Source organism: Podarcis muralis, chromosome 18, assembly GCF_964188315.1.
Source record: "Podarcis muralis chromosome 18, rPodMur119.hap1.1, whole genome shotgun sequence".
NCBI classification, from domain to species: Eukaryota; Metazoa; Chordata; class Lepidosauria; order Squamata; family Lacertidae; genus Podarcis; species Podarcis muralis.
Genome location: NC_135672.1, coordinates 992,058 through 1,016,148, shown reverse-complemented (window position 1 = coordinate 1,016,148; position 24,091 = coordinate 992,058). Strand labels below are relative to the sequence as shown.

At 47.1% G+C, this 24,091-nt stretch overlaps 2 protein-coding genes across 2 annotated transcripts; one reads left to right on the top strand and one right to left on the bottom strand.

The window, feature by feature from the left end:
• Positions 1–270: 270 nt before the first annotated feature.
• Positions 271–4,628, bottom strand: LOC144326068 (cocaine- and amphetamine-regulated transcript protein-like). Its single transcript, XM_077921883.1, has 3 exons — positions 4,430–4,628; positions 4,053–4,136; positions 271–1,415 (listed from the first exon to the last, which is right to left on the bottom strand). The coding sequence occupies exons 1-3, from the start codon at positions 4,556–4,558 to the stop codon at positions 1,308–1,310; spliced, it is 321 nt and encodes a 106-aa protein (XP_077778009.1). The 5' UTR covers positions 4,559–4,628; the 3' UTR covers positions 271–1,307.
• A 13,582-nt stretch (positions 4,629–18,210) lies between these two features.
• On the top strand, positions 18,211–21,310 carry GADD45B (growth arrest and DNA damage inducible beta). The gene is made up of 4 exons (XM_028713936.2): positions 18,211–18,517; positions 18,626–18,727; positions 19,343–19,559; positions 20,592–21,310. The coding sequence occupies exons 1-4, from the start codon at positions 18,474–18,476 to the stop codon at positions 20,703–20,705; spliced, it is 477 nt and encodes a 158-aa protein (XP_028569769.1). The 5' UTR covers positions 18,211–18,473; the 3' UTR covers positions 20,706–21,310.
• The last annotated feature ends 2,781 nt before the right edge of the window (positions 21,311–24,091 follow it).

The window sequence follows — 24,091 nt, the reverse complement described above, 5'->3', positions numbered from 1 at the left end:
CATAGAGTTGGAAGGGACCCTCAGGGATCATCTAGTCCAACCCCCTGCAATGCAGGAATCTCAGCTGAAGTATCCCTGACAGGTGGCCGTCCAACCTCTGCTTCAAAGGAGAGTCCACAAGCTTTGTTTTTTGGCAGAACTCTCTCTGGCCTTTATAACTCTCACACCTTTAGATATCAGTCCTTTTTTGCCTTCCTCAAATGGGGACCCCCAAATTGTCTGCTCCCCCACCCCACCGACACAGACACAAATAAACCAGCACTGCCTGAAACTCTTTTTTTATTATTTTCTCGGGCTATTAAAAAACAACACCCCATTTTTGCCCTAAACTCAGCAGGTCACAATTGTGTTTGGAGGATGGGAAAATCTTTGGCTGCTCCCTGCTGGGGGGATTGGAGATGCTCCCCAAAATTTCCACCCCTTTGCCGGGGGGGGGGGGGAGCTTTTAATGCAGATAAATTGCTTTATCCCTGGAAGGGATGCATAAGGAGTCGGCCTCGTTTTTGCTGCCCTCTCTTGTTCGCATCTGAATCCGCAGCAGACTCTTCTTTCTGTGGCTCTGAGAGCAGAAGATTTTCAGGGGGAGCTGATCCCGGCAATTAGAAGTATTCCTAATTGGGACATTTGCTCATGGGGTTCAGTGTTGCCTGCACTGGCTGGCAGCAGCTCTCTGGTGTTGCAGGCAGGGGGGGCGGTCTTTTCCTGCCCTGCCTGGAGATGCTGCTCTTGGGCATTGAAGCTGGAAACCTTCTGCATGCAGAGCAGCTGTTCTTGCTCCTCAAATAAGTGAAATGGGATTCTAGTCCTCATGACGACAAAGGGATGATCTAAACAGGAGCTGAGGAAATGGCCTTATGGGCTGGATGACCCCTTCCAGCTCTGTGATTCTATTTAAGTGGCCCACCCTTCAGGGATGTTGTTGCTGTCTCTTCCTGCATGGAGCTTTATTTTTGAGGGAAAGGTTTCAGTCCAGCAGTCTTGCCTGCAGAAGGTCCCGGGTTCAACTCTCTACACTACAGCATCATCAGGTTAGACTCGCAGCACCCCTGAGGCTGAAACCCTGGAGAGCTGCTGCTGGTGTTGCTGCCAGTCAGTGTGGACAATAGCTAAATGGACTCCCCCAACGGCCTGTCTGTGTAATGAACCTTTCTGGCTTTGCAGGCTCCATTCCTGGGTCACATCAAGACTCGGGTGCTGCAGTTGCCCCAGCTGCTGGTTTGGCTTATGGGGTGGGGGCGGGGAGCAAAGGCTTCCTTTTGTCCAAAAACTTGTCGTCCCCCCCCCCCATCCGGTCCATTTCCTCTTCGTCACAAGCACTTCAGGATGTGCAGGTTGCACGATGTCCCCCAAGGGCAGCTGCACAGCCGGCCAATGCGCGCCCCTTTCCGGACGGCACAGGACTCCCCGGCATCACACTGCAAAGTGGGAGAGATACGATCGTCTTTATTGTCATTGTCCCATACACAACAATGAAATTGAAAAAATCTACATCAGACATTCAGAAACCAACAAGTCTGCTATCCCAGCCTGGTTAGCCCCCTAAAAACTCTGATATCCCATAATTAAATACAATATACTCCCACATAGACTACCTTACATTGCCTTTAAAACCAGAATCGCATTTGGATAGAAACTGTTTCTCAGGCAGCTAGTCCTAGTCTTTATAACCTTGTACCTTCTTCCAGAAGGCAGAAGCTGAAAGAGATCATTTCCGGGGTGCGCACTATCCTGCGCTATCTCTGCAGCTTTCTTATGGCACCTGGAAGCGTAGATTTGATCCAAGGTGGGAAGAGTGCACCCAATTACTCTCTCTGCAGTCTTTACAACCCTGGACAGCATTGTTTTTTCCCTGACCGTGCAGCTCCCAAACCACACACACAGACCATACGTTAATACACTCTCAACGGTACAATGGTAAAATGCCATCAACAGGTCCTTTGAGAGATTATTTTTCCAGAGGATTCTCAGACAATATAACCTCTGCTGTGCTCTCTTCATCAGGTCTTTGCTGTTTTCTCCCCAGGTTAGGTCATCTCTCAACTCCATTCCCAGAAATCGAAACACAGAGACCTGTTCCACACACTTCCTCTCAATAATAAGTGACTGAATTCAAGAGACGGAATCAGAGTTGCAAGGGATCCTGAGGTCCTCTAGTCCAACCCCCTGCAATGCAGGGATGTGCAGCTGTTCCTGGGAAAGTCTGGTGATGTTGGGGGGTAGGGTGGGGGTTGAGGCAAGAGGGGTGTCCCCCACCCGCTGCATCAGAGGCAGGTGGTCAACAGGGCTGGGGAATATCTGGTTTATTCTGGCATTGCAGGGGTTGGACTAGGTGACCTGCCAGCTCCCTTCCAACATCATCGTATATCACTGGCTGGTGGTGGCCCCGCAGAAAGGCTATTGGGAAATGATTTATAATGAGTTTTTTTAAATGTTTAAAGTGAAACCTGAGGCTTTTTTTGTTAGACCAGAGCTTCCAAAGGAATTATTTAATCTGTTTATGTATGTTACGATGGATACATGCAAAAATGGAAAGAAGAGGCAGTCCCAGTGAAAGAAAATTGGCTTATGAAGATGATGGACTAATCTCAGATGGCTAGACTAACTCTGAGAATTAAAGAATGAGGAAAAATTCCTTGAAGAATGGAAATATTTTGTAGAATATTTGGAAAAATCTGGTTATGTTAAAACATATGCAGGATTTAAAGTCTAGCAACAGATGAGAATTGGTAGTTAAATGATTTAGAATTAATGCATTTAAGGGGTAAAATAGAAGTACTGTAGTAAAGGAGCATAGAGCTTCTAAATTACATTTCACCCATCATATACCTTATAGAAAAGAGCACCATGGAGGGCTGGATGGGAGTCAGTGGACATGAGCACTATGTTCTGATGGCTGTTTAAAAGAATTAACAGAAACAACTCGGCTCAGTATTGCAATGTAGAAATCTATCACGGTGTCTGAAAGAAGCACTGGCTGGCTTCAGTTTTTCCCACTTGTGATTTTTACATAGCACATGGCACGTGATTCACAATATATTGCCAGGTCAAAAATTATGAAACCAATATCACAATATGGATTTGAAACCGGTTTTGGACGTTCTATCGCCCAGCCCTAATCAGTCAATGGAGAGCTGGGTGGAATTTGCCTGCTTGCACCCAGGGCCTTTCTGTAGAGTTGCCGTATTTCAAACAGTGAAAATTTGGACAGAAAAATTGTGGAGTTTTTCTTAGTTTTTATGGGAAAACGGCACTGCTGACATGGATTGCCATACATCCGTATTTTCCCGACATTTTTTCTGGTTTCTGCCTGAACACTGCTGCCGACCTCAGTATTCCATGTATGTCCGGGAAAATCCAAGTGTCTGGCAATTATCTATCCATTTCACCATTTTACCAATTCTCTAGCTGGCACATTCTCAGACTGTAGTTTGTGTGTGAAGAAATAATAATGACTGACAGATGCCAACAACATGCCAGCTCTGCCCTGTTCTGTCCAGTTCCTAGCCCAACTTTAGAGCAGGCCCATGGCAGTTACTGGGTGTCCCCTAATTCAACTAAAGCATCTACAGAGCAGAACTGGCATGTTGTTGGCATCTGTCAGTCATTCTCTCTCTCTCTCTCTCTCTCTCTCTCTCTCTCTCACACACACACACACACACACACACACACCTCTGCTCCTCAGACTGTTTGAGAATGTGTGAGCTAAAGAATTAGTAAAATAGTTAAATGGATAAATAAATGGTTAATTAGAGAGAGAGAGAGAGAGAGAGAGAGAGAGAGAGAGAGAGATCTCCATCTGTCTTGAGAGACAATGGAGTGTGCCTCTCAAGGGGTGAAGTCAAACCACTGTGTTAGCCCTGATGTGTCCTCCCCGTGCCAGGAGGAGGCGTGGAGGTGCCATCCAGCCGCCTTAGGGACTCCACTCTGGATTTGTGGAGGGTTCACTCCTGAGCCTTTTCTTCTCCCAAAGGCGTCCAGCAGGGCAGTGGAGGCATAATAATTCAGAACAATTCATAATGCAGGGGAAAGTATGCAAGTCTGAGAATACTTACGGAGGGCACCCAGCCCAGCTTTTTCTCAATGGACGGCAGCTGGTGGTTCTTCAGCTTTTCCAGAACCTCTTTCAGGGCTCCAATCTGCAGAGCAAAAGGGGGGCAGCATTGCTCAGAGAAGTGTAAAACAGGCCCCCAAGGAGCTGAAGGGGTGCAGAGGAGCTGAAGATTTGGACATCCAAAAATTGCAGAGTTGGAAGGGACTTTGAAGGATCATCCAGCCCAGCCCCCTGCCAGAATATTTTGCCTGACACGGGACTGGAACCCGCGACCCTGAGATTCAGAGTCTCTTGCTCTCCCAACTGATCCCCCTGCCCTGAGCAACTTGCTTACCCTCCCTCTTCCGCCCCACCAGCAAGGATCCTTTCCCAGCTTACCATCTCCTTTTCCTCCTGGCTCTCCTGGGCACCCACACCGGCCCCCCGGAGTCCCACCACCTCTTCTCTGGCCCCCAAAAGCAAGAGGACACACCCTATGCAGAGGATGGGGAGCTTGGAGCTGGCCATAGTGCTGAACCAGGACCCGACTGCCTTCTCCTCCTGGCCAGCAGAGAAGGTTTTATAACCCCGACTGAGATTTCCATCCCTCTTGCAAAAAAACCCATTGGCGTGTCTGGTTTTCTATCTCCCCCCCCCCCCATTTTTTAGGGGGGCTTGTCTTGGGAAGAGGTGTGGGTGGACCTTGCATTTTGGAGACAGACCTCAACGCCAACCCCATGTCACCCAATTTGCACCCGCAGGAGAATTGCCCCTTTGGGTGCCATGAATTTTTCAAGAAGCCGTGTTGACACAAAGGAGATAATTACAAAAGTTTCCCCCAGGAAGTTGGCAGGATGTAATTGAATGCCCAGAGGCCCCCTCTTCCTCCACCCCCAAAACACGCACACAATGGGGTCATTTCGAAGGGTTTCCAACTGCGTCACGGCCGGGTCACCCAATATTCTAAAGTAAATAAATGTCCCTCAAGGGGAATTAGAGTCCACAGAGAAATGGGATTGTGGCGAGGTTTTTTCCTCCACCCACCCCAAATGCAATAAATTAGATCATGCTGAGAGTTTGAAGGAGACCTAAACACCTCCAGCCTCACTCAGGGGCCAATCGATTTTAATTGCTCCAGCTATTTGTCCGCCACGGGACCACTGGGGCCTCTGGAGCAGGGCAGGAGAAACCCAACAGAGAAGTGTTAAAACTATAAAATCAGGAAGCACCATATAAATGTGCTAAAATTGTAAAATCAGGGAGCACCCTAGAATCATGGAATTGCAGAGTTGGAAGGAACCCCAAGAATCATCCAGCCCAACCCCCCGCAATGCAGGAATTGCAGCGGAAAAACCCCTGGCGGGTGGCCACCCAACCGCTGTAGAAAGATCTCCCTTGAAGGAGAGCCCAGCACCTTCTGGCTGCGTTCAGAGGCTCAGAACCCCCACCTACCTGACCTCTGAACCTTTGGAGGGTCTCTTTCAGTTGGCATCAGGGCAGGGCACTTTGCAGCTGCTGAAGGACATTTGTCAACATCCTTCTTAAACTGGGGTGCCCAGAACTGGACACTGTATTCCAGGTGTGGCCTCACCAGGGCAGAAGAGAGCGGCACTGTGACTTCTCTTGACCTGGACTTCTGTTCTGGGGTGTCTTTGGAAACAAAAAGGGCCAAACACAGGTGCTGGGTGTCTTTTTGCCAGGGGGGCAGTGTGACAGCCTCTGGGTTGCACAGAGCACTTCGAATGGCATTTTAAAGGCTCCCTCGAAAAACTGGAACTCGCAGCTATCCAGTGATGCAGACAGATAAGAGGAAGGATTTCTTCACCTAGTGCAGAGCTGAACTGTGGAACTCTCTCCCACAAGAGGCAGCAATGGCCACCAACCTGGATGGCTTTGGAAGAGGAGAGAGCTATCGAGGGCTCCTAGCCAGGATGGCTCCTCAGACAGAGGCACTGATGCTTCTGAATCCCAGTGTCTGGGAGTGTTGCTCTCGTGCTTTGGGGCATCTGCCTGGCCACGGAGAGAACAGGAAGACTGGCCTGATCCAAAAGCCAGGCTCTTCTCATGGAGCCTCCAGGTCCAGAGGCAGTCCACCTGGATTCCTAGGCCCTGGGAATCTTGATCCTTGGCCCCTGTGAGGACAGGGTGCTGGGCTAGAGGGGCCCCTCTTCTAAAACTGAAAAGCAGGCATGGATTGGGGCATTGCTGGCCAAGAGAGAGCATCTGCGGAGGCGGGTTCAATGTAAAAAGTTTTTAATGTGTGAGAAGTTTTTAATGTGTGACAGTTTAATGTATTTTTGATCTTTGTTGGAAGCCGCCCAGAGTGGCTGGGCAAGCCCAGCCAGATGGGTGGGCTACAAATAAATTTATCATCATCATCATCATCATCATCATCATCATTATTTATTTTTTAAAAAGTTTGTATGCAATCCTTCCTCAGTTGTGGGGGGAGGCAGGGACACTTGCTGAGTCCAAAATTTATGGGACTCACAACCGCATACCCTCCAACATTTCCCTGATGGAAATGGGGACATCCTATTCCACAACAATGATAATGTAATAATGTTCTTATTTATACCCTGCCCATCTGACTGGGTTTCCCCATCCACTCTGGGTGGCTTCCAACATATATAAAAACATAATAAAACATCAAACATTAAAAAACTTCCCTTTGCATAACTCCAGACCCTCCAATATTTCTCCAATGAAAATAGGGACGTCAGCCGCACGCTCTTGAATCCCAGGAATTGCAGGGGGTGGGATTAATGCCTCCTGAGCAGGTTATACCTTGAAGGGGCGGCTGAGAGTCTGAGCAGCCGGAAAGGAGGGAGGAGGAACAGTCACAGATTGCCTGGGCTTCGTGTTGCTTTTCTCCCTAAAGCGCCCTGGTCTTTGGAGATGCCTCGTGGGCCCAGGAGGCTGGGGGAGTGGGTCAGAAGCTGGATTTCTCTCCATTCGGAAGGCTTCATAGAATCACAAAATTGTAGAGTTGGAAGGGACCTCAAGGGTCATCCAGTCCAACCCCTTGCAATGCAGGAATCTCAGCTAAAGCATTCAGGGCAGATGGTCACCCAAGCTCTGCTTAAAAACCTCCAGGTAAGAAGAGCCCAGAACCTCCCTTCATCCTGGCTCAGGTTGTCGGGGCAGCGGCAGGATGGATGGCTGCCCACAGTGGTGTGTGCGAGTCCAGACTGAGGGCATGAGGCAAAAGGAAGGGCAGGCAGGTGACCGGTAGAGGGGGTGCTGCATGTATGAACATGAGCAGGGCTTGCTGGATCAGGTCCAAGGGGACCCATCTGGCCCAGCCGCCTGTTCTCACAGGGACCAAATGCCCCAAAGGACCAAGGAGTGTGGATAGATTGCCTCTGGACCTGGAGGCTCCATAAGGGCCTGGCTGCTGGCAGTGTGATGCTGCAGCAAAAAAGGTGAATACTGTGTGTCCAATTATGGCTGCCACAATTGAAGAAGGATGTTGGCAACCTGGAACATGTGAAGAGGAGGGTGACCTAGATGATCAAGGGTCTGGAAACCAGGCCTAAGAGGAACGGTTGAAGGAGCTGAGGAGAATGAAAGGTGGTACGGTAGCCATCTTCCAATATCTCAAAGGCTGCCACATGGAAGAGGAAGCAAGCTTGTTTTATCCTGCTCTGAAGGGTAGGACTCGAACCCATGGCTTCAAGGACAAGAAAGGAGATTCTGACATTCGAAAAAACTTTCTGAATTTATGAGCTGTTTGACAGTGGAATGGGCCCCTCGGGAGGCTGTGGGTTCTCCTTCCTTTCCTTGGAGGTTTCTGAGCAGAGGTTGGATAGACATCTGTCATGGATGCTTGAGCTGAGATTCCTGCATTGCAGGGGGTTGGACTGGATGACCCTCAGGGTCCCTTCTAGCTCTTCGATTCTACGGAAAACAGGACACTGAGATGGTGCATGCATGCACACACTGCACAGTCAAAGCAGACGCCGCCTCCCAAGAATCCCAGCAACTTATTACCACACCACAACCTTCTGCAAAGTCCCTGGAAATCTAGAGCCATAATATGCGCTCACCAAGACTTATGTCCACCTGAAGCCCAGTGTGGCAGAGAGAGGGTGATGGAGACTTGCTTTGATTTAAATTTTATGTTGATTTTTTATGGGGTGATGTCTCTCACGAAGACATGGATTCACTGTCGCCTTATTGCTAGACCAATAGATATATTTCCAGAAATAGGTGCAATTCCTGCATTGCATGGGGTTGGACTAGATGGCCCTTGGAGATCCCTTCCAACTCTACAATCCTAAGATTCTATGTTTTTTCAAATATGGATTTTTTTAAAAGCCATTGATGTCTTTACTCTGAAGTCACTTCAAGAGATCACACAGGAAGCAATTCACAAATGGAATCAGATTAACAGCGCTTCTTTTTTTTAAGAACGGCAACTTAAGCAATTTAAACTGATTTATTAATGAACAAACATGGGCTGTTCAAGGCTCATGCCTTACGTGAAAACACACCAGGCATATATTGTACATTTAAAATGGTTTGGCTGAAAGAGGCTAAGAGAGCAGGGTCGGGCCTCCCTTATTCAAATGCCAAGCGCAAACACTTTGCCAAGACATTTGTTTGGTTCTGTTTGAAGGAACTGACATCCTGCTTCTCGCAGAGAAAATCCTCAGAATTTCCCCTTTCCATATATATATGTGTGTGTAAAAACATTAACTCAAGGCAGTTACAGGTGCTGCTTTTTATTAAACTACAGCGATACAGCTGCATCTTCAGAGGGCACAGGACCTGGATCCTCCCCACGCCACAGGTGAGGATGCTGGGGCCGTTGCTGTGGCAACCAGCATCTTCACTCCACAGGGGAGCCTTGCCCTGTCTCTGGTTGCCATAGCAACCAGGGAGATGAGCATCATCTGAGCCATAACAGTGGCAGTGAAGGACAGAGAGGGCAACCGTTGCTTCTCTTTCTGGGAGGCGCCAGTAGCACTAGATCACAGTCTGTTCACAAGGGCAACCCAGGCCAGGAGCGGGGAAAGGGCTTTTGCGCTCAGATCCTGTTAGTGGCTTTCCCTGTGGGGCATCTGGGGCAGTGGCGTAGCGTGGGGGGTGCAGGGGGGGCCGGCCGCACCGGGCGCAACATCTGGGGTTAGGGCAAATCCACAGGTTAGGGGGCGCAAATCCACGGGTTAGGGGGCGCAAATTACTTGCCTTGTCCCGGGTGCTGACAACCCACGCTACGCCACTGATCTGGGGATCCTGGCCTGATGCAGCAGCCGAGCTCTTTCTTGTGTTCTTATGGAACCTCCAGGTCCAGAGGCAGTCTATCTGGACACCCTTGGTTTTCATTGATCTATGGGGGGGGGGGTTCTCTGTTTGGCTGGTTGGTTCTTTGGATTGCCCTGGCCAAGAGAAAGAAACTAGCTGGTTCAATTAACAACAACAACAACCACAGCAACTGCCTGGCTTTAATAATTATTTTGACTGTGTGTTGTATTTTATTCTGTCTCCTGCATTTCGTTTTTTCATAGAATCATAGAACGAGTTGGAAGGGACCCTGGTGGTCATCTAGTCCAACCCCCTGAAATGCAGGAACCTCAACTAAAGCATCCACTTGCACTCATGTTCGTTTGTATATCAAGTAGATTCTGTTTGAAATACATTGCAGGTTGCAAATGGGGCCACTATTATAGATGCATGTTAAATCTTGCTCCATCGGAGGAAACCGTTTGCTGCTAGAGAATCTCGTGAGCTTGTAATGCCAATTTTAGACAGCAAGGGGGCAGCAGCCGGCTATTTTTCCAGCCTTTGGGCACTTGGGAAGAATCTTCCCATGGAGATCTTGAAGGTTCCCTCAGTTCCCCAGTAATCAACCTTCAGCAAATCCGAGCATAAGGACGCACAAAGAACCTGGAGCAGCTGGGTCAGGTCAAGGGGGGTCCAGCTCCCTCTTCTCACAGGGGCCGGCAAATGCCAGAATGGCATCCAGAATTGCAGGCCGGACTGCTGTCTTGCCTCACAGACTGGATGAGAGCCAACAAACTGAAGCTCAATCCAGATAAGATGGAGGCGCTGTTAGTGCGGGGTTCCCTAGACCAGATGGGCAGGAGATTGCCTGCTCTGGATGGGGTTACACTTCCTCTGAAGGAGCAGGTTCGTAGCTTGGGGGTCCTCCTAGATCCTTTGCTGTCACTCGAGGCTCAGGTGGCCTCAGTGGCCCACAGTGCCTTCCATCAGCTTCGACTGGTGGCCCAGCTACACCCCTCTCTGGACAGAGAGAGCCTGCTGTTGTCTATTGTAATCAACGTAAATCTGCCCTTATTCCCTTATGGGGGACACAAGAGCCCTTATAGAGTCCTTTGTACGTTCTCCATCAGTCAGAGAAAATAACAGAGGCCAGCCAGAGAATACTGAGAAGCAAAGCAGCTTGTAAGCCTGATCTTTATGGAACTGTTGCAACAGGAAAGGAGGAGGACCCAGAACCAAGGTGTGCCCACCCTTATATAGACATTTTAAATTGCCCGCCTTGGAGTCCAAGACCACCCCCAGATACATCATACCTACGGTCTACAACAGTCTACAACAGAAATCTGAGTGCGTTGTTTACCTCCTGTCTGGCAGGTTACCTGTTAATGCTCACTTGATTGGATACCCTGGCCAGTCTTTTGTAATGACAAATACTTAGTTCCTGAGCAGGTCACAGGCTCACCCTAGTCATACACAGACATACTCTTCAGACAGGATTTGTGAATGAAAAGACAATGGGGAGGCTTTTCCATTTTCCTTGACCTTGCAGAGAAATCATTTGGTCAGTTTGTGTTTTTTTAAAAAAAATATTTTTATTGCTTTTTTCCAGATAGAGTATACAGTCAGCATAGAAAAATAACAGTAATAGAAAAAGAAAGAAGAAAAATAAAGAAAAACAAAAGAAAACCATCTTTCCAGAATGTTTTCTCATAACCAACTGGACTTCCCCACATCTCCCTCACCCTGCATTCTTTACAATAAAGATATCAGCAAATTATTACCTTGTTTCATGCATTCCTTTGTACTTTCAAATAGTTATACTTTATGTTTAAGATACTTATCTGATTACTTTATCTTAAAATAAATATGATGTTACTTTAAACATTAGTCCTTTCATAATTATAACTTAGTTTCCATATCACCGAATCTTGTTGCTGAAGCTAAATTTTCTAAATCATGCAAACTCTTAACATTCATATAACTTATAATATTTTTGTAGATAGTCTTTAAATTTTTTCCAATCCTCTTCAATTGTTTCTTCTCCCAAATCTCGGATTCTGCCAGTCATTTCGGCCAATTCCATGTAGTCCATCAACTGCGTCTGCCACTCTTCCAGTGTGGGCAAATCTTGTGTCTTCCAATATTTTGCAATTAGTATTCTTGCTGTTGTTGTTGCATACATATAAAAAGTTCTGTCCTTCTTTAGCACCTTCTGGCCGACAATGCCCAGGAGAAAGGCCTCTGGTTTCTTAGGAAAGGTGTATTTAAACACCTTTTTTAACTCATTGTGAATCATTTCCCAGAAGACCTTCACATTTGGGCAAGTCCACCAGAGGTGAAAGAATGTCCCTTCAGCCCCCTTACATTTCCAACATTTATTATCAGACAAATGATATATCTTAGCAAGTTTGACTGGGGTCATGTACCACCTGTATATCATTTTCATAATATTCTCTTTCAAGGCATTACATGCCGTGAATTTCATACCAGTGGTCCATAACCTTTCCCAGTCTTCAAACATAATGTTGTACCCAATGTCCTGAGCCCATTTTATCATTGCTGATTTGACTGTCTCATCCTGAGTGTTCCATTTAAGCAGCAAGTTATACATTCTCGAAAGTACTTTAGTCTTTGGTTCTAACAATTCTGTCTCTAGTTTCGATTTTTCCACCTGGAAGCCTGTTTTTTTATCCAACTTAAAAACCTCTTGTATTTGAGCATAATGGAACCAATTTTGCACCTTGTTCTTAAATTTTTCATAACTCTGCAGCCTCCAATTTTCTCCAACTTTTTCTATGATTTCCCCATATTTCGGCCAACCAACCTCCATATTGGGTTTTTTCCAGGCCTTGGCCTCTGCTGGTGAAAGCCACCTCGGGGTCTTACCTTCTAATAAGTCTTTGTATTTTGTCCAGACCATAAATATTGCTTTTCTGACAATATGGTTTTTGAACATTTTATGAACCTTTGCCTTGTCGTACCACAGATATGCATGCCAACCAAAAGCATTGTCAAACCCTTCCAGATCTAGGACATCAGTGTTCTCAAGGAGTAACCAATCCTTCATCCAGCAGAAGGCCGCAGCTTCATAATATAATCTCAGGTCCGGCAGGGCAAACCCCCCTCTTTCTTTCGAATCAGTTAGTATTTTAAACTTTATCCGGGGCTTTTTGCCCTGCCAAACAAACTTGGATATATCCTTCTGCCACTTTCCAAAACATTCCACTCTGTCCACAATCTGTAGGGCTTGAAACAGGAATAACATTTTTGGCAATACATTCATTTTTATAGCTGCAATTCGACCCAACAAGGAAAGTTTCAATCTTGACCAAATTTCCAAATCTTTTTTGATTTCCGACCAACATTTTTCATAATTGTCTTTAAATAAATTCAAATTTTTAGCAGACAAATGAACCCCAAGGTATTTCACTTTTTTTACCACACTTAGTTCTGTCTCCTTCTGAAACTCATCTGTTTCTGAAGATGTCAAGTTTTTTCCCAAAACCTTGGTTTTTTGCTTGTTCAACTTAAATCCCGCCACCCGACCAAACTCATGAATCAGTTCTAAAACTCTTTTTGTACTAGATTCTGGCTCTTGTAATGTTAAAACCAAGTCATCTGCAAAAGCTTTCAGTTTATATTGTTTCACTCCGACCTGTATTCCTTGTACCAACCGGTCCTCCCTAATCATGTTCAAAAGCACCTCCAGGACTGAGATAAATAAAAGAGGGGATAGGGGGCACCCCTGTCGTGTTCCTTTTTCAATTTTAAACTCTTCTGTCACCACATTGTTCACTATCAATTTAGCTTTTTGCTCTGAATAAATTGCTTCTATACCATTTTCAAACCCCCGTCCCACTCCCATCCCTTCCAAATTTTTCTTCATAAACTTCCAGGAAATATTGTCAAAGGCCTTCTCCGCATCAATGAAAATTAACACTGCTTTAGTTAGTATTAATGTTAGTTTGCAAAAGTTCCAAAATATCAATAATGTTCCTGGTATTATCAAACAAATGTCTACCTGGGAGAAAGCCTGCCTGGTCCTTGTGAATTACTTCGTTTAGCACTTTTTTAAATCTATTTGCCAAAATGTCTGCAAAGATTTTGTAATCCACATTTAGGAGTGAATCATTTGGTCAGTTTGGAAGTGAAAATAGTTTTAGGGAGGTCCTCCTGTGCTGCTCCAGACATGTGGTCCACACATCTATGTATGCGCTTGGTTGGTACGTTTATGAACATTTATTCTCATATATACACACACACACACACACACACACACACACACACACATATATATATACACACCTTACTTTTTTTATTTCAATATGCTCTGGCAACCTCAAGGTTAGACTACTGCAGTGCATTATACGTAGGGCTTCCTCTGAAGACGGTTCAGAAACTTCAGCTGGTGCAGAATTCAGCAGCCAGGTTGCTGACTGGAGCAAGATGGTTTGAGCATCTTACACCGATCCTGGTCTGACTGCACTGGCTGCAAATTAGTTTCCAGGCCCAGTTCAAAGTGTTGGTTTTGACCTCTGAAGCCTTAAAAGGTTCAAGAGCACAATACCTGAAGGACCATCTTTCCCTGTATAAACCGACGCAGACACTGAGATCATCTTCTGAGGCCCTTCTTCATGTGCCTCCTCCATGAGAGGTCCAGAGGGTGGCACATGAAAATGGGGCCTTTTCTATGGTGGCTCCCTGTTCGTGGAACACTCTCCCCAAGGCACCAGCTGAAATGATTCCTCCTCTTCCAGTTCTTTTGCTGATTAACATCCAGTGCCTTTTTAAAATGTGTAGGGGGGGGGAGGATTATTGGTTGTTCTTGTTTTTATTGTTTTTGTAGTTATTTTTTTTATCTTGTATTTTCATGTTGTGAGCCACCCTGAGATCTGCAGAGGGTGGTATACAAATTTAATAAATAATTATAATAATAGGTAAAGGTAAAGGACGCCTGACAGTTAAGTCCAGTCAGAAACGACTCTGGGGATGCACGCTCATCTCGCTCTATAGGCCATTTGTTCGCAGACAGCTTCCAGGTCATGTGGCTAGCATGACTAAGCCGCTTCTGGCGAACCAGAGCAGCGCACGGAAATACCGTTTACCTTCCTGCCGGAGCGGTACCTATTTATCTACTTGCACTTGACGTGCTTTTGAACTGCTAGGTTGGCAGGAGCTGAGACCGAGCAACAAGAGCTCACCCCGTCACGGGGATTCGAACCGCTGACCTTCTGATCGGCAATCCCTAGGCTCTGTGGTTTAACCCACATTGCCACCCGCGTCCCACAATTATATTATATATAATTATAATTTTATTATATATTGTGGCACAATTCCTGGCAGGAACCCAGCCTGGTCAGCATATAGCAGCTGCACTCAGAGATATGCACTGCTTGCCAATTTGCCAAGTTCAAGGCACGGTTAGTAACACCATAACAGTTGGTGACCCATCTGGCCATTAATTCAGTTCAGATTATTATTGTTATTAATATATGCATTTAGTTGTCTCAAATCAGATTGCAACTAGAAGTTTAAGAGAATAAAACATTATTTACTAAATGTGCTCATTATGCAGCATTATAACAAGGACAAAAGGCTTCCCCAAGCCTGGGAATCTCAAGCGTTCTCAAGAGACTAGTCCTTATTGACTAGGGAAGCCAAGATGATCCAGGGTCTGGAAACCAAGCCCTATGAGGAACAGTTGAAGGAGTTGTTTAGCCTGGAAAAGAGGAGACTGAGAGCCATCTTCCAACATCTCAAGGGCTGCCACGTGGAAAAGGGAACAAGCTTGTTCTCTCATGCTCTGGAGGGTAGGACTCGAACCCATGGCTTCAAGTGACAAGAAAGGAGATTCTGACTCAACATCAGGAAGTACTTTCTGACAGCAAGAGCTGATTGACAGTGGAATGGTCTCCCTGGGAAGGGTCAGGACTCTTCTTCCTTGGAGGTTTTTAAGCACAGGTTGGATGGCATCTGTCCTGGATGCTTTAGCTGAGATTCCTGCATCCCAGGAGGTGGGACTGGATGACCCACAATTCTCTCATTCTCTGCTGCTGGAAGAGGGTGGCAGAAGGAGGAATTATTAATTTGCCTCCTGGCAGTGGGTGCTGCTCCTGCACTTGGCCACCAGAGGGCGGGCTCGCTCCTCTGGCGTTTGCAGGGTGCTGGGTGCTTCCCTTCAGCCTAGGAGTGCACAGCAAAACTACCTTCTGGTCCCCATCATGTGCACGGCAAATTTGTTCAATTTAATATCATTTGCATGTCTAGTTAGCATCATTGCTGAGTCGGGGTTCCAACCACTTTGTCCTCCCAACCCCCCTGTGAGGAAGGTCAGGCGAGGAAATAATAACTGGTCATTCAATGAACAATGTGGCAGGAGGGATTTGAACCCAGAGCCCACTGCTAGGCTGTCACTCTAACCATACTGCTTCTCACTTGCCTTAATTTAATTTATTTTTAAGTTGCAATCTCAGATATGTAAATAGGTCATAAAATCTGTGAAAGAGATCAGAGAGATCAACTTCTCTATTTTGTGTGACCCTAGGACTTTGGGGGCGAGTTAGACAATCACGTGAAGCAGCAGCAGGTTGAAAGTGCACAATGTCTTTGGGCAGGCATAAATAATAACATTATCATTATTATTAATAATAAGCTGCCTACAACAAATGTATGGAACTCACTGCCACAAGATGTGTGGCTACCAGTCTTTAGGTGGCTTGACATCAGGGGGGCCTTAAGGCAAATTCATGGTGGGAGCGGGAGAATCCTGCCCCCAGGCTCAGGGAGAGTCAACAGAGCAGCGGCCTTTCAAAGGCTTGTGGGCTCCCTGGAGATGCCAGATGGTTCTTGGCCTGTTCTGTTCCTGGAGCAAGCCTTACTCTTTGAGCAATCCTCCAGCTCCAGGAGCAATCTACCTTGCCATGTTGACTGGAGAGGTTGTTTTCCTCTTGACCTTTGGAACTCCCTGCCTATTGACATCAGGCAGACTCATTCACGGGACTCTTTTTGGTGCCTGCTAAAAGCACCTTTGCCCACTGGTTCAGAAAGCTGATGCATGTTTTCCTCTTCTGTTGCTTTAACTTATAATTGCTGCCTTAATAAGTCTCTTTCCTTCAGTTTCTAGAATGGTAGTCGGAAGGGACCCTGACGGTCATCCAGTCCAACCCCCTGCAATGTGCAACATGAGGATCGAACCCCAAATCCTCAGACTGAGTCTCATGCTCTTTTGACTTTACTAATTCTTCTTATTAATAATTTTATGGTTTTGTCTTTCCTGTAAACTACTTTGAGGTATGTTTTTATTTTTTGCAGTGCATAAATTTCATGAAATAAAGAAATAGAGGTCTCTGGTGGGGGGGGGGTGTCGTCTGACCGTCCCCTGCTGGAGACAGGGAGGTGGGTTGGTTGGGTGGGTCTGATCCCGCCGGGTCCTGGTTCCTCCTTCTCCATCACATCTCCTCTTGCTCATAGACATAATTCACTCTCGAAAACAGCACTTTTTGTCCCCATCCGATCCGGGCTGGGTTTGCTGAGTCGGGGCTGAATCATCTCTCCTGCGCGGCGCGGTTGTAAAACCGGATCCTCTCTCTGGGTGCAAGCGGGGTCAAGCCGCGTGCCAGACCGATGGCTGACCCGTCACCCACTTCGGCAGGGGTCCGGCTCGCCGCGGACGGGCCCCGACCCTCCGCCAAACAAGGAGAGAAGAGCTCTGCGCCTTTATTTCCTGAGTCGGGGAGTTGCACAGATCCTGCGTCTCGCCAGCTCGGTCGGGCGCGCGTTTGCTCCGGAGCAAAACTGACACTGTGGGATTTTGCAATTAGTGAAACCAGTGAAATTAGTAGGGCGTTTGTCTGTTTTTAAGGGTGGTAGGGGAGGTCAGAGAGAGAGAGAGAGAGAGAATGGGGTTTTGAAGAAAAAGGTGCAATTTGCAAAGTGCAGGAATGGACTTCAGGCCTGGGGGGCGCGGGGTTGGGGGGGTTGTATTAGGGAGAGGTTTTTTGAGGGGTGGGTGGAGCTCGCAAGCTGCATGCGTGGCTTTTCTCCCCACACACCCGAGAAAAAATGTGCAAGCTCCAGCGAGTGAGTCAGAGGAGTGTGAAACCACGAGTGATATTTGCACAGCCCACGCCACGCGCCAACCCACGCCACGCGCCCGGCTGCTCCTCCTCCTCCTTGCATAGTGGGGGGGGGGGGCACAGCGCCCCAACTGCCCCACTACCCTCATCAAACCCCACTTTTATTTTCGCTCTCTGTTGCCTGCAAACGCCGTCTCTTTTATTTGAGCGCAACAGGCTTGCAATTTTCTTTTAAAAAATCCCAATGATTTTGAAGAAAGAAAAGCAACCCGAACGGTTTCGTAGGGAAAGCCTATCCGTGCATGCTGATCCAACCGCCTTGCGTAATTTATTTTTGCAATTACTATAAATTTGGCGCTGTGTGTTGCACTGCCTTGCATTGCTTCTTTTTACGCGATTGCTGCTGTTCTTATTAATTCCTATTTCGCCCTGGCTCCCTCCGATTGCAACGTTTCGGGGAAATTCTGCAAAACAGGGGCGCGCAGCCAGAAAGTGTGTAACCATTGTGCCCGGCCCTGTTTTCTGTGGAAATCTCCTAAGCAGGAACTGCTGCTGCTGGGAAAAATAAACCGAAACTCGCTTCTTCTTTTTTAAGGGGGGGGTGGAAAAGAAAAAACAGACACGCAATTCTTTGAAGCAGCAAAAAACAGCCGCGCGCGAGAGCACAAAGCGCCTCCGTCGGACTTTTCCGAGTTGCAACATTTCTCCTCCCCCACGTGGTGGCTCCTGCGCGCCTCCGCCAATCCGGGGGCTCCCGGAGCCGACCTTTGTGGCTCGAGGGCCAATCAGAAGGAGGAAAGGACCAATTCGAGCCCCGCCCCTGCTGGGGAGGTTATAAAAAGCGCCGTCAGCTGCTCCGGCCGAGTCAGAATCCGATCCGTCGCCGAAGCAGCGTCTGTGCTGGACTGGATCGTCATTTCTCTCTTTGTGCCTTGTTATTTTTCCTCCACCACTTTGGAAATCGCCTTGTCCTTCCGCTGGGATTTATTCGCAGGAACATCTGGATTTTCTGGCTTGTGGGGAAACGTCGCTTTGCTGGGAGGAACGAAGGAAAGGAAGAAAAAACCCACCAATTTTTCTGGCATTACCTGGACTGGTTTTCCCCCCCCTTTTGCGCCACTGTGGATTATAATTGCAACATGACTCTGGAAGAGCTGGTGTCTTGCGATAACACAGAAAACAAGTAAGTTTGTGTCTGGGGGAAAAAAGTGAAGTGGAAGTTTCTGCTCTGGGTTTTTTTGCTCCTGGTGCCAAAATCTCATTTCTTCTCTCCCTTCTTCTCCCCCAAAAGGATGAAGTCAGTAAGTGAAGCTGTGGAGCAGCTCCTTGTGGCCGCCCAGAGGCAGGGGGCCTTGACAGTTGGGGTCTACGAGTCTGCCAAACTCATGAATGTGTAAGTCATTTTTTTATTGCATTTTTTCTGGCTCCAGTAAGTGACTCTTGTGGTTTGTGTGTGTGTTTCAAAAGCAAGGCTTTGTCTGTGCCGCCAGTTTAGTTCAAATTCACAGGGCATGCGAATCATTGCTTTTTGAAACATACAAGCAACTATATTCATTTATTTTCAGAAACGGATAAATGACGTTGGAAGGGGGGGGGGAGGCAACTTTGATTTGCATCTAGGAAAACCAAACCTTGCAACAATAAAAAAGTAAAAAACAGAAAACAAAGTAACTTACTTACAATATGTAACTATAAAAATAGATGGAAACAGATAACTTTTAGTATATACACTTTTGTAACTAAAAATAAAGCATGTAGCTTTTTAATGGGCAACTAAAATGCACATCTTCTTAATAGGTAGCTAAGATCGTGTAGCTTTTTAATAAGTAGCTAAAATAAAATATGTAACATTTTAATATGTAGATAAAATAGAGTGTGTAAGTTTTTAATAGGGGGCTAAAATGAAGCCAGTGGGCTCAAGGGAGCGGTGGAAGCAGGGAACGGCCCTGGTTTGGGGCTTGGGCTGGAAGGAGCCGCCCTTAACTCTCCTGCCCCTTCCTCTCCCCAGGGACCCGGACAGCGTGGTCCTCTGCTTGCTCGCCATCGATGAAGAAGACGAGGATGACATTGCCCTGCAGATCCACTTCACGCTCATCCAGGCCTTTTGCTGTGACAACGACATCAACATCCTGCGCGTGTCCGGCATGGAGCGGCTGGCGGCCGTGCTGGGAGACGGCTCCCAGGACACCGCGGAGCCACAGGACCTGCATTGCATCCTGGTGACGGTGAGTTGAGCTGGCAGCGCCCACGTGGCCCTGGCATGCCCGAGGTTTCCTGGGACGGTGCCAGGAGAGGAGCCTCACCAGCTGCACATGGGGGACTCGCCTGGTCGGGAAATGGGGAGGGTGCAGGCCGGCCGGGCGCAAGGAGCATCGGGATCAATGGAGTGCCCCTCCGGGGGTGAAGCCAAACTGCTGTGTTAGCACCACCAAAGTGACCCTCTGGGGCACAAGCCTGGGCAGTGTTTCTGGGGGTCCACAAGTAGGGGGGAAATGCCCAGCCTGCAGGCCTTAGCCTTGCTTCAGCAGGGGAGAGATGGGTGCTTTCACGCTGCATCCTGCAGTTTAATAGTGTTTTGTTTCTTAAAAAGAGAAGTTCTGGAGGTGGACAAATGTGGGGGGCAGCTTTTGGGGAGGTCGGCCGTCATGTATGGCCCTTGGGAGGCCCTTCCTACTATGGGAAGGGGGCGCATCACCCCAACATGTCTCGGGGGGAAGGGAATAGTCTGTTGTCTCAGCGCCATTTGGGAAACTGACAAGCTCCCCTGACTGGCCCAGATCGGAATGTTCTTCCTCCTCCAGGGAGGGGAGGAATTCCTGAAATGTCATTTTTGCTCCTGTGTGTGTGTGTGTGTGTGTGTGTGTGTGTGAGAGAGAGAGAGAGAGAGAGAGAGAGAGGGAGAGAGCGCACATGCACAGTTTAGCCCAGCCAGATGTGAGCTGTGTAAACAGCACTTCCTGAGCTGCCTTCTGGATTGCAAGATGGGGGCAGAATGCTTTTCTGATTATCTATTTGCCATGTTTATATGCCCTCCAAGAAGATACAGGCCCCTCAAGGTGTCATATGCAGTTCTCCTCCACTCCCTCGCTCAGTCCCCACAACACCCCTGCGAGGTAGGCTAGGCAGAGAGGTTCATGGCCAAATGCAGGGATTTGAACCCTGGTCTCTCCTGGGTCCTTGTATTCTGACATTCTGGAAAGGATCTTGTTTTTGCAACTGGAGGTTTCATGTGTCTTCCCTCCCCCTCTCTCCCACAGAACCCGCACACGGATTCCTGGAAGACCCAGGGCCTGGCAGAGGTTGCCAGCTACTGCGAAGAGAGCCGCTGCAACAACGAGTGGGTGCCCTATGTCACCCTCCAGGCACGCTGAGCCGCCCCACGATGCCACCTTGCCAACTGGGAAAAATAAACCGAGAAGGGAAGAGAAAGCGTTCTCTTTTGTTGTTGTTGTTAAGAAAAAAACTAACCGAAACCACGACTGGCCGCCCCAGCAGAAGCAGAGTGGTGGGTGGTGAGTCAGAGAGACGAGGCGATGGAGATGATCTCTGAGGAGGAGGAGGAGGAGGAGGAGGAGGAGGAGGCTGCCTGGTGACCTGCTGACTTGCAAGCTCCTGCGTCAGCTGACTGCTCAGCAGGAAGAGGAAGAGGAGGGCCGCGCCTTCCTTTGTGCTGCCGGGAAAGGGATCTGCTGCCTTGGGGAGGATTGCACAGATGCCCTCTTGCCGAGAGAAAGGCAGACGGAAGCAGAATCCTTAGCGTCTGCGGGACAGCTTTACAAAAAAAAAGACAGTTTGCAAATGAACTCCTTTTTTAAAAAATTAAAAAATGAACTGGATGCAGAGAAGTTCTTATTTATCTATTTAAGAGAAAAAACACGCAAAATGACTTTTTTGCACTGAGAGAGAATCAAATACATCTATATATTCTTATATCTGATTTTAAAAGCTGCAATAAAAAATTTGTTACTTTCTGAAAGCGAATAATCATGACCTGTGTTTCTTGAATCTGCCATCTCGTTTGCCAACCTGGTGCTGTGCCCAGAGGCTTTGAGCTGCAGGGGGGGGGGTGTTTGCAGCCTTGGAGCACACCAGCTTTGCAAAGGCAGACTTTTTTCCATCGAGATGGGAGGGACCCCTGAGGGTCATCTTGCCCAACCCCCGGCAATGCAGTCCTCAACAGGGACGTGAGGTCATTGCCCTGCAAACAGCTGGTCACCTGAATTCTTTGTGGTTGAACAAAAGACTTCAAGGTAATTGATTGATTGATTGATTGATTGATGTTTGACTTATTATATTTTTTAATGCCACTTCTCATTCAAATGAGTTGCAGAGTGGCTTACGAACAATGAATAACAATGATAGAACATAATAGGAATACAGCATAAATCAAATGGAATCATATAGAATAATTAACAAATCTTCACTGAAACAATCACAATCTATAAAACATGGTTAACAAAGCAACAATGGAAAAATAAGCTATGCATCATAATTACTCATTTAGCATTGAGGAATAGACTCTGTAGGAACTGTCCAATTTCTCCAGCTGTTTATAGAAAGCCCTTTCTGGTGGGTTAAATACTTTGCAGCTCTAAAATGGTTTTGCCTGAGATCAAAACTTTTGACTCTTGGATCATACTTGATCTCACACCATTTGGAGGAATGTTATTTTTAAAATAGAAAATCTGGGAGTGATCTCTGCAAAACAAAATTCTAAGGATTGCTGGGCAAGGGAGTTGTAACCTGCTGAAGCAACTCACTTGTGTCAGGTGTTTGGAGTCGGTTAAAAATGGCCAAATAACGCAGCATCGCCTCTTCCTTAAAAAGATGGTAATACATGTTTCAGCTTCTTGCCTTAACCTGCCCCCAAATGCTGTGGTTTGCGGGGAGCAGAAGTCAAGAAGGGGAGCCCATGATGCCGGGAGAGCAAACTTATTAATAATTGCATTTATAGCCCAGCTTCTCTTTATTCCGGAGAGCTCATTTAATCCCACAACCCTGTGAAGGTAGGCCAGTCCAAGAGACAGTGAGCTGCCCCAAAGGTCAAGCTTCACAGCCAAACAGGAATTTGAACCCAAATCCTAGCCTGACCCTCTAACCACTACACGGCGCTGCCTTTCAAACTGCCTCACTGACTCCACCACAGTTGGTGCTTTCTGAAAAATCTGCCAGTGTCTCAATGGCCAAAGTCCAGGCTCATTCCTCGGTCACAAGTGTGCAAAATCCGCATTCTGAGCTGGTCACCCGGCCTGGGAGGGGGGTGACTGGACTTTATAAAAATTGCTCTGACTTCACAAGAGCCCTGTGACCATAATTCCTGTTTCACAGAAGAGCAACGGGGGTTTCCCAACCCTGTGACTTGCTGGTGGCAGGTGGTCTCTGACACCAAGTAACTGAGCAAAAATGCATAAATCTGAATCAGGTATCCACTGGAAATGGAAAGAAGTCAAAGGTACTTTTTACTATACGTGGTGGACATTTCGAGTGGCTAAGGGTTTGGGGGAGGTGGTTTACAGTGAGGTAAAGAAAATATTTAAGGCAACTCTTCAACAAAACCCCAGAAGTCCGTCCATTACGGATAACTGAGATGAATGTTCCAAAAAGGCGGACAAACTTATTTCTATGTGCAGCAACAGCAGTGAGGGCATTATGTATGCAAAAATGGCAAGAGGAGGCGACACCTTCCGAAGGAGAGGGGCAGATAAAATGGACAGAATATGGCGAACTATAAAAATTAGAGATCAAGAAGAGGCAGGTTTTAGGGAGGATTGGAAAGCTTTTGCTGAATATCTAAAGAATCATTGTAAACATGTAAAAACCCAAGTAGGATTTGAATGAAGGAACAGCAGTAAAATGTGTACAGTGGTACCTCAGGTTACATACGCTTCAGGTTACAGGCTCCGCTAACCCAGAAATAGTACCTCGGGTTAAGAACTTTGCTTCAGGATGAGAACAGAAATTGTGTGGCAGCAGTGGGAGGCCCCATTAGCTAAAGTGGTGCTTCAGGTTAACAACAGTTTCAGGTTAAGAACAGACCTCCAGAACGAATTAAGTTCTTAACCAGAGGTACTACTGTATTTGGGAACAATTGGAAAGGATAGGACATAGAATAATTATAATATGCAGCAATATTAGAAAAGAAGAGGAAACCATGGTGTCTTGCCGAATGCATGGCAATGAGATTAAGAAATAATACAGTCATACCTCGGGTTGAATATGCTTCATGTTGAGCGTGTTCGAGTTGCGCTCGTTACTTCTGGGTTTCGCTGCTTGCGCATGCGCAGACACGGCGAAAAGCGACACACACGTGTGCAGACGTGCCGTCACCGGTTACGTTTACTTCTGGATGCGAACGGGACTCCGGAACGGATCCCATTTGTATCCAGAGGTACCACTGTACAAAACACGAGTGAGAAGATTAAAGAGTTTATTCTAAACAGCAAGCAATATATAAATAGCCCATCAGCCTGCGCACGAGCTTCTCTAAAACTCTGCCCACAACCATCTGATTTATAGATAGCTAGCCTGTGTGGCTTGCCTCACTTTCTCAAAACAATGTCCAACATCGAAGAAGGTACCCAGCACTACCACATCCTTCCGATTAGGGCATTAAAGGTGTTCTGTCAAAGTCCTTAAGGAACAGAGGCAGGAAGAGTAACTAGGTCAGATCACTAACTCCTCAAAATACAATTTATCTTCCGGATAGATTGCCCAAATACACTGGGGGGAGGGGGAGTCAAATGGTGAATGAAAATCA

Excerpts from the sequence above, each read along its gene's own strand:
- LOC144326068 (XM_077921883.1), bottom strand. The coding sequence starts at position 4,558 with ATGGCCAGCTCCAAGCTCCCCATCCTCTGCATAGGGTGTGTCCTCTTG. Across the intron at positions 4,137-4,429 it reads GCCAGGAGGAAAAGGAGATG|ATTGGAGCCCTGAAAGAGGT; the intron begins GTAAGCTGGGAA and ends TTTGCTCTGCAG. Across the intron at positions 1,416-4,052 it reads AGCTGGGCTGGGTGCCCTCC|TGTGATGCCGGGGAGTCCTG; the intron begins GTAAGTATTCTC and ends CCCACTTTGCAG.
- GADD45B (XM_028713936.2), top strand. The coding sequence starts at position 18,474 with ATGACTCTGGAAGAGCTGGTGTCTTGCGATAACACAGAAAACAA. Across the intron at positions 18,518-18,625 it reads TGCGATAACACAGAAAACAA|GATGAAGTCAGTAAGTGAAG; the intron begins GTAAGTTTGTGT and ends CTCCCCCAAAAG. Across the intron at positions 18,728-19,342 it reads TCTGCCAAACTCATGAATGT|GGACCCGGACAGCGTGGTCC; the intron begins GTAAGTCATTTT and ends TCCTCTCCCCAG.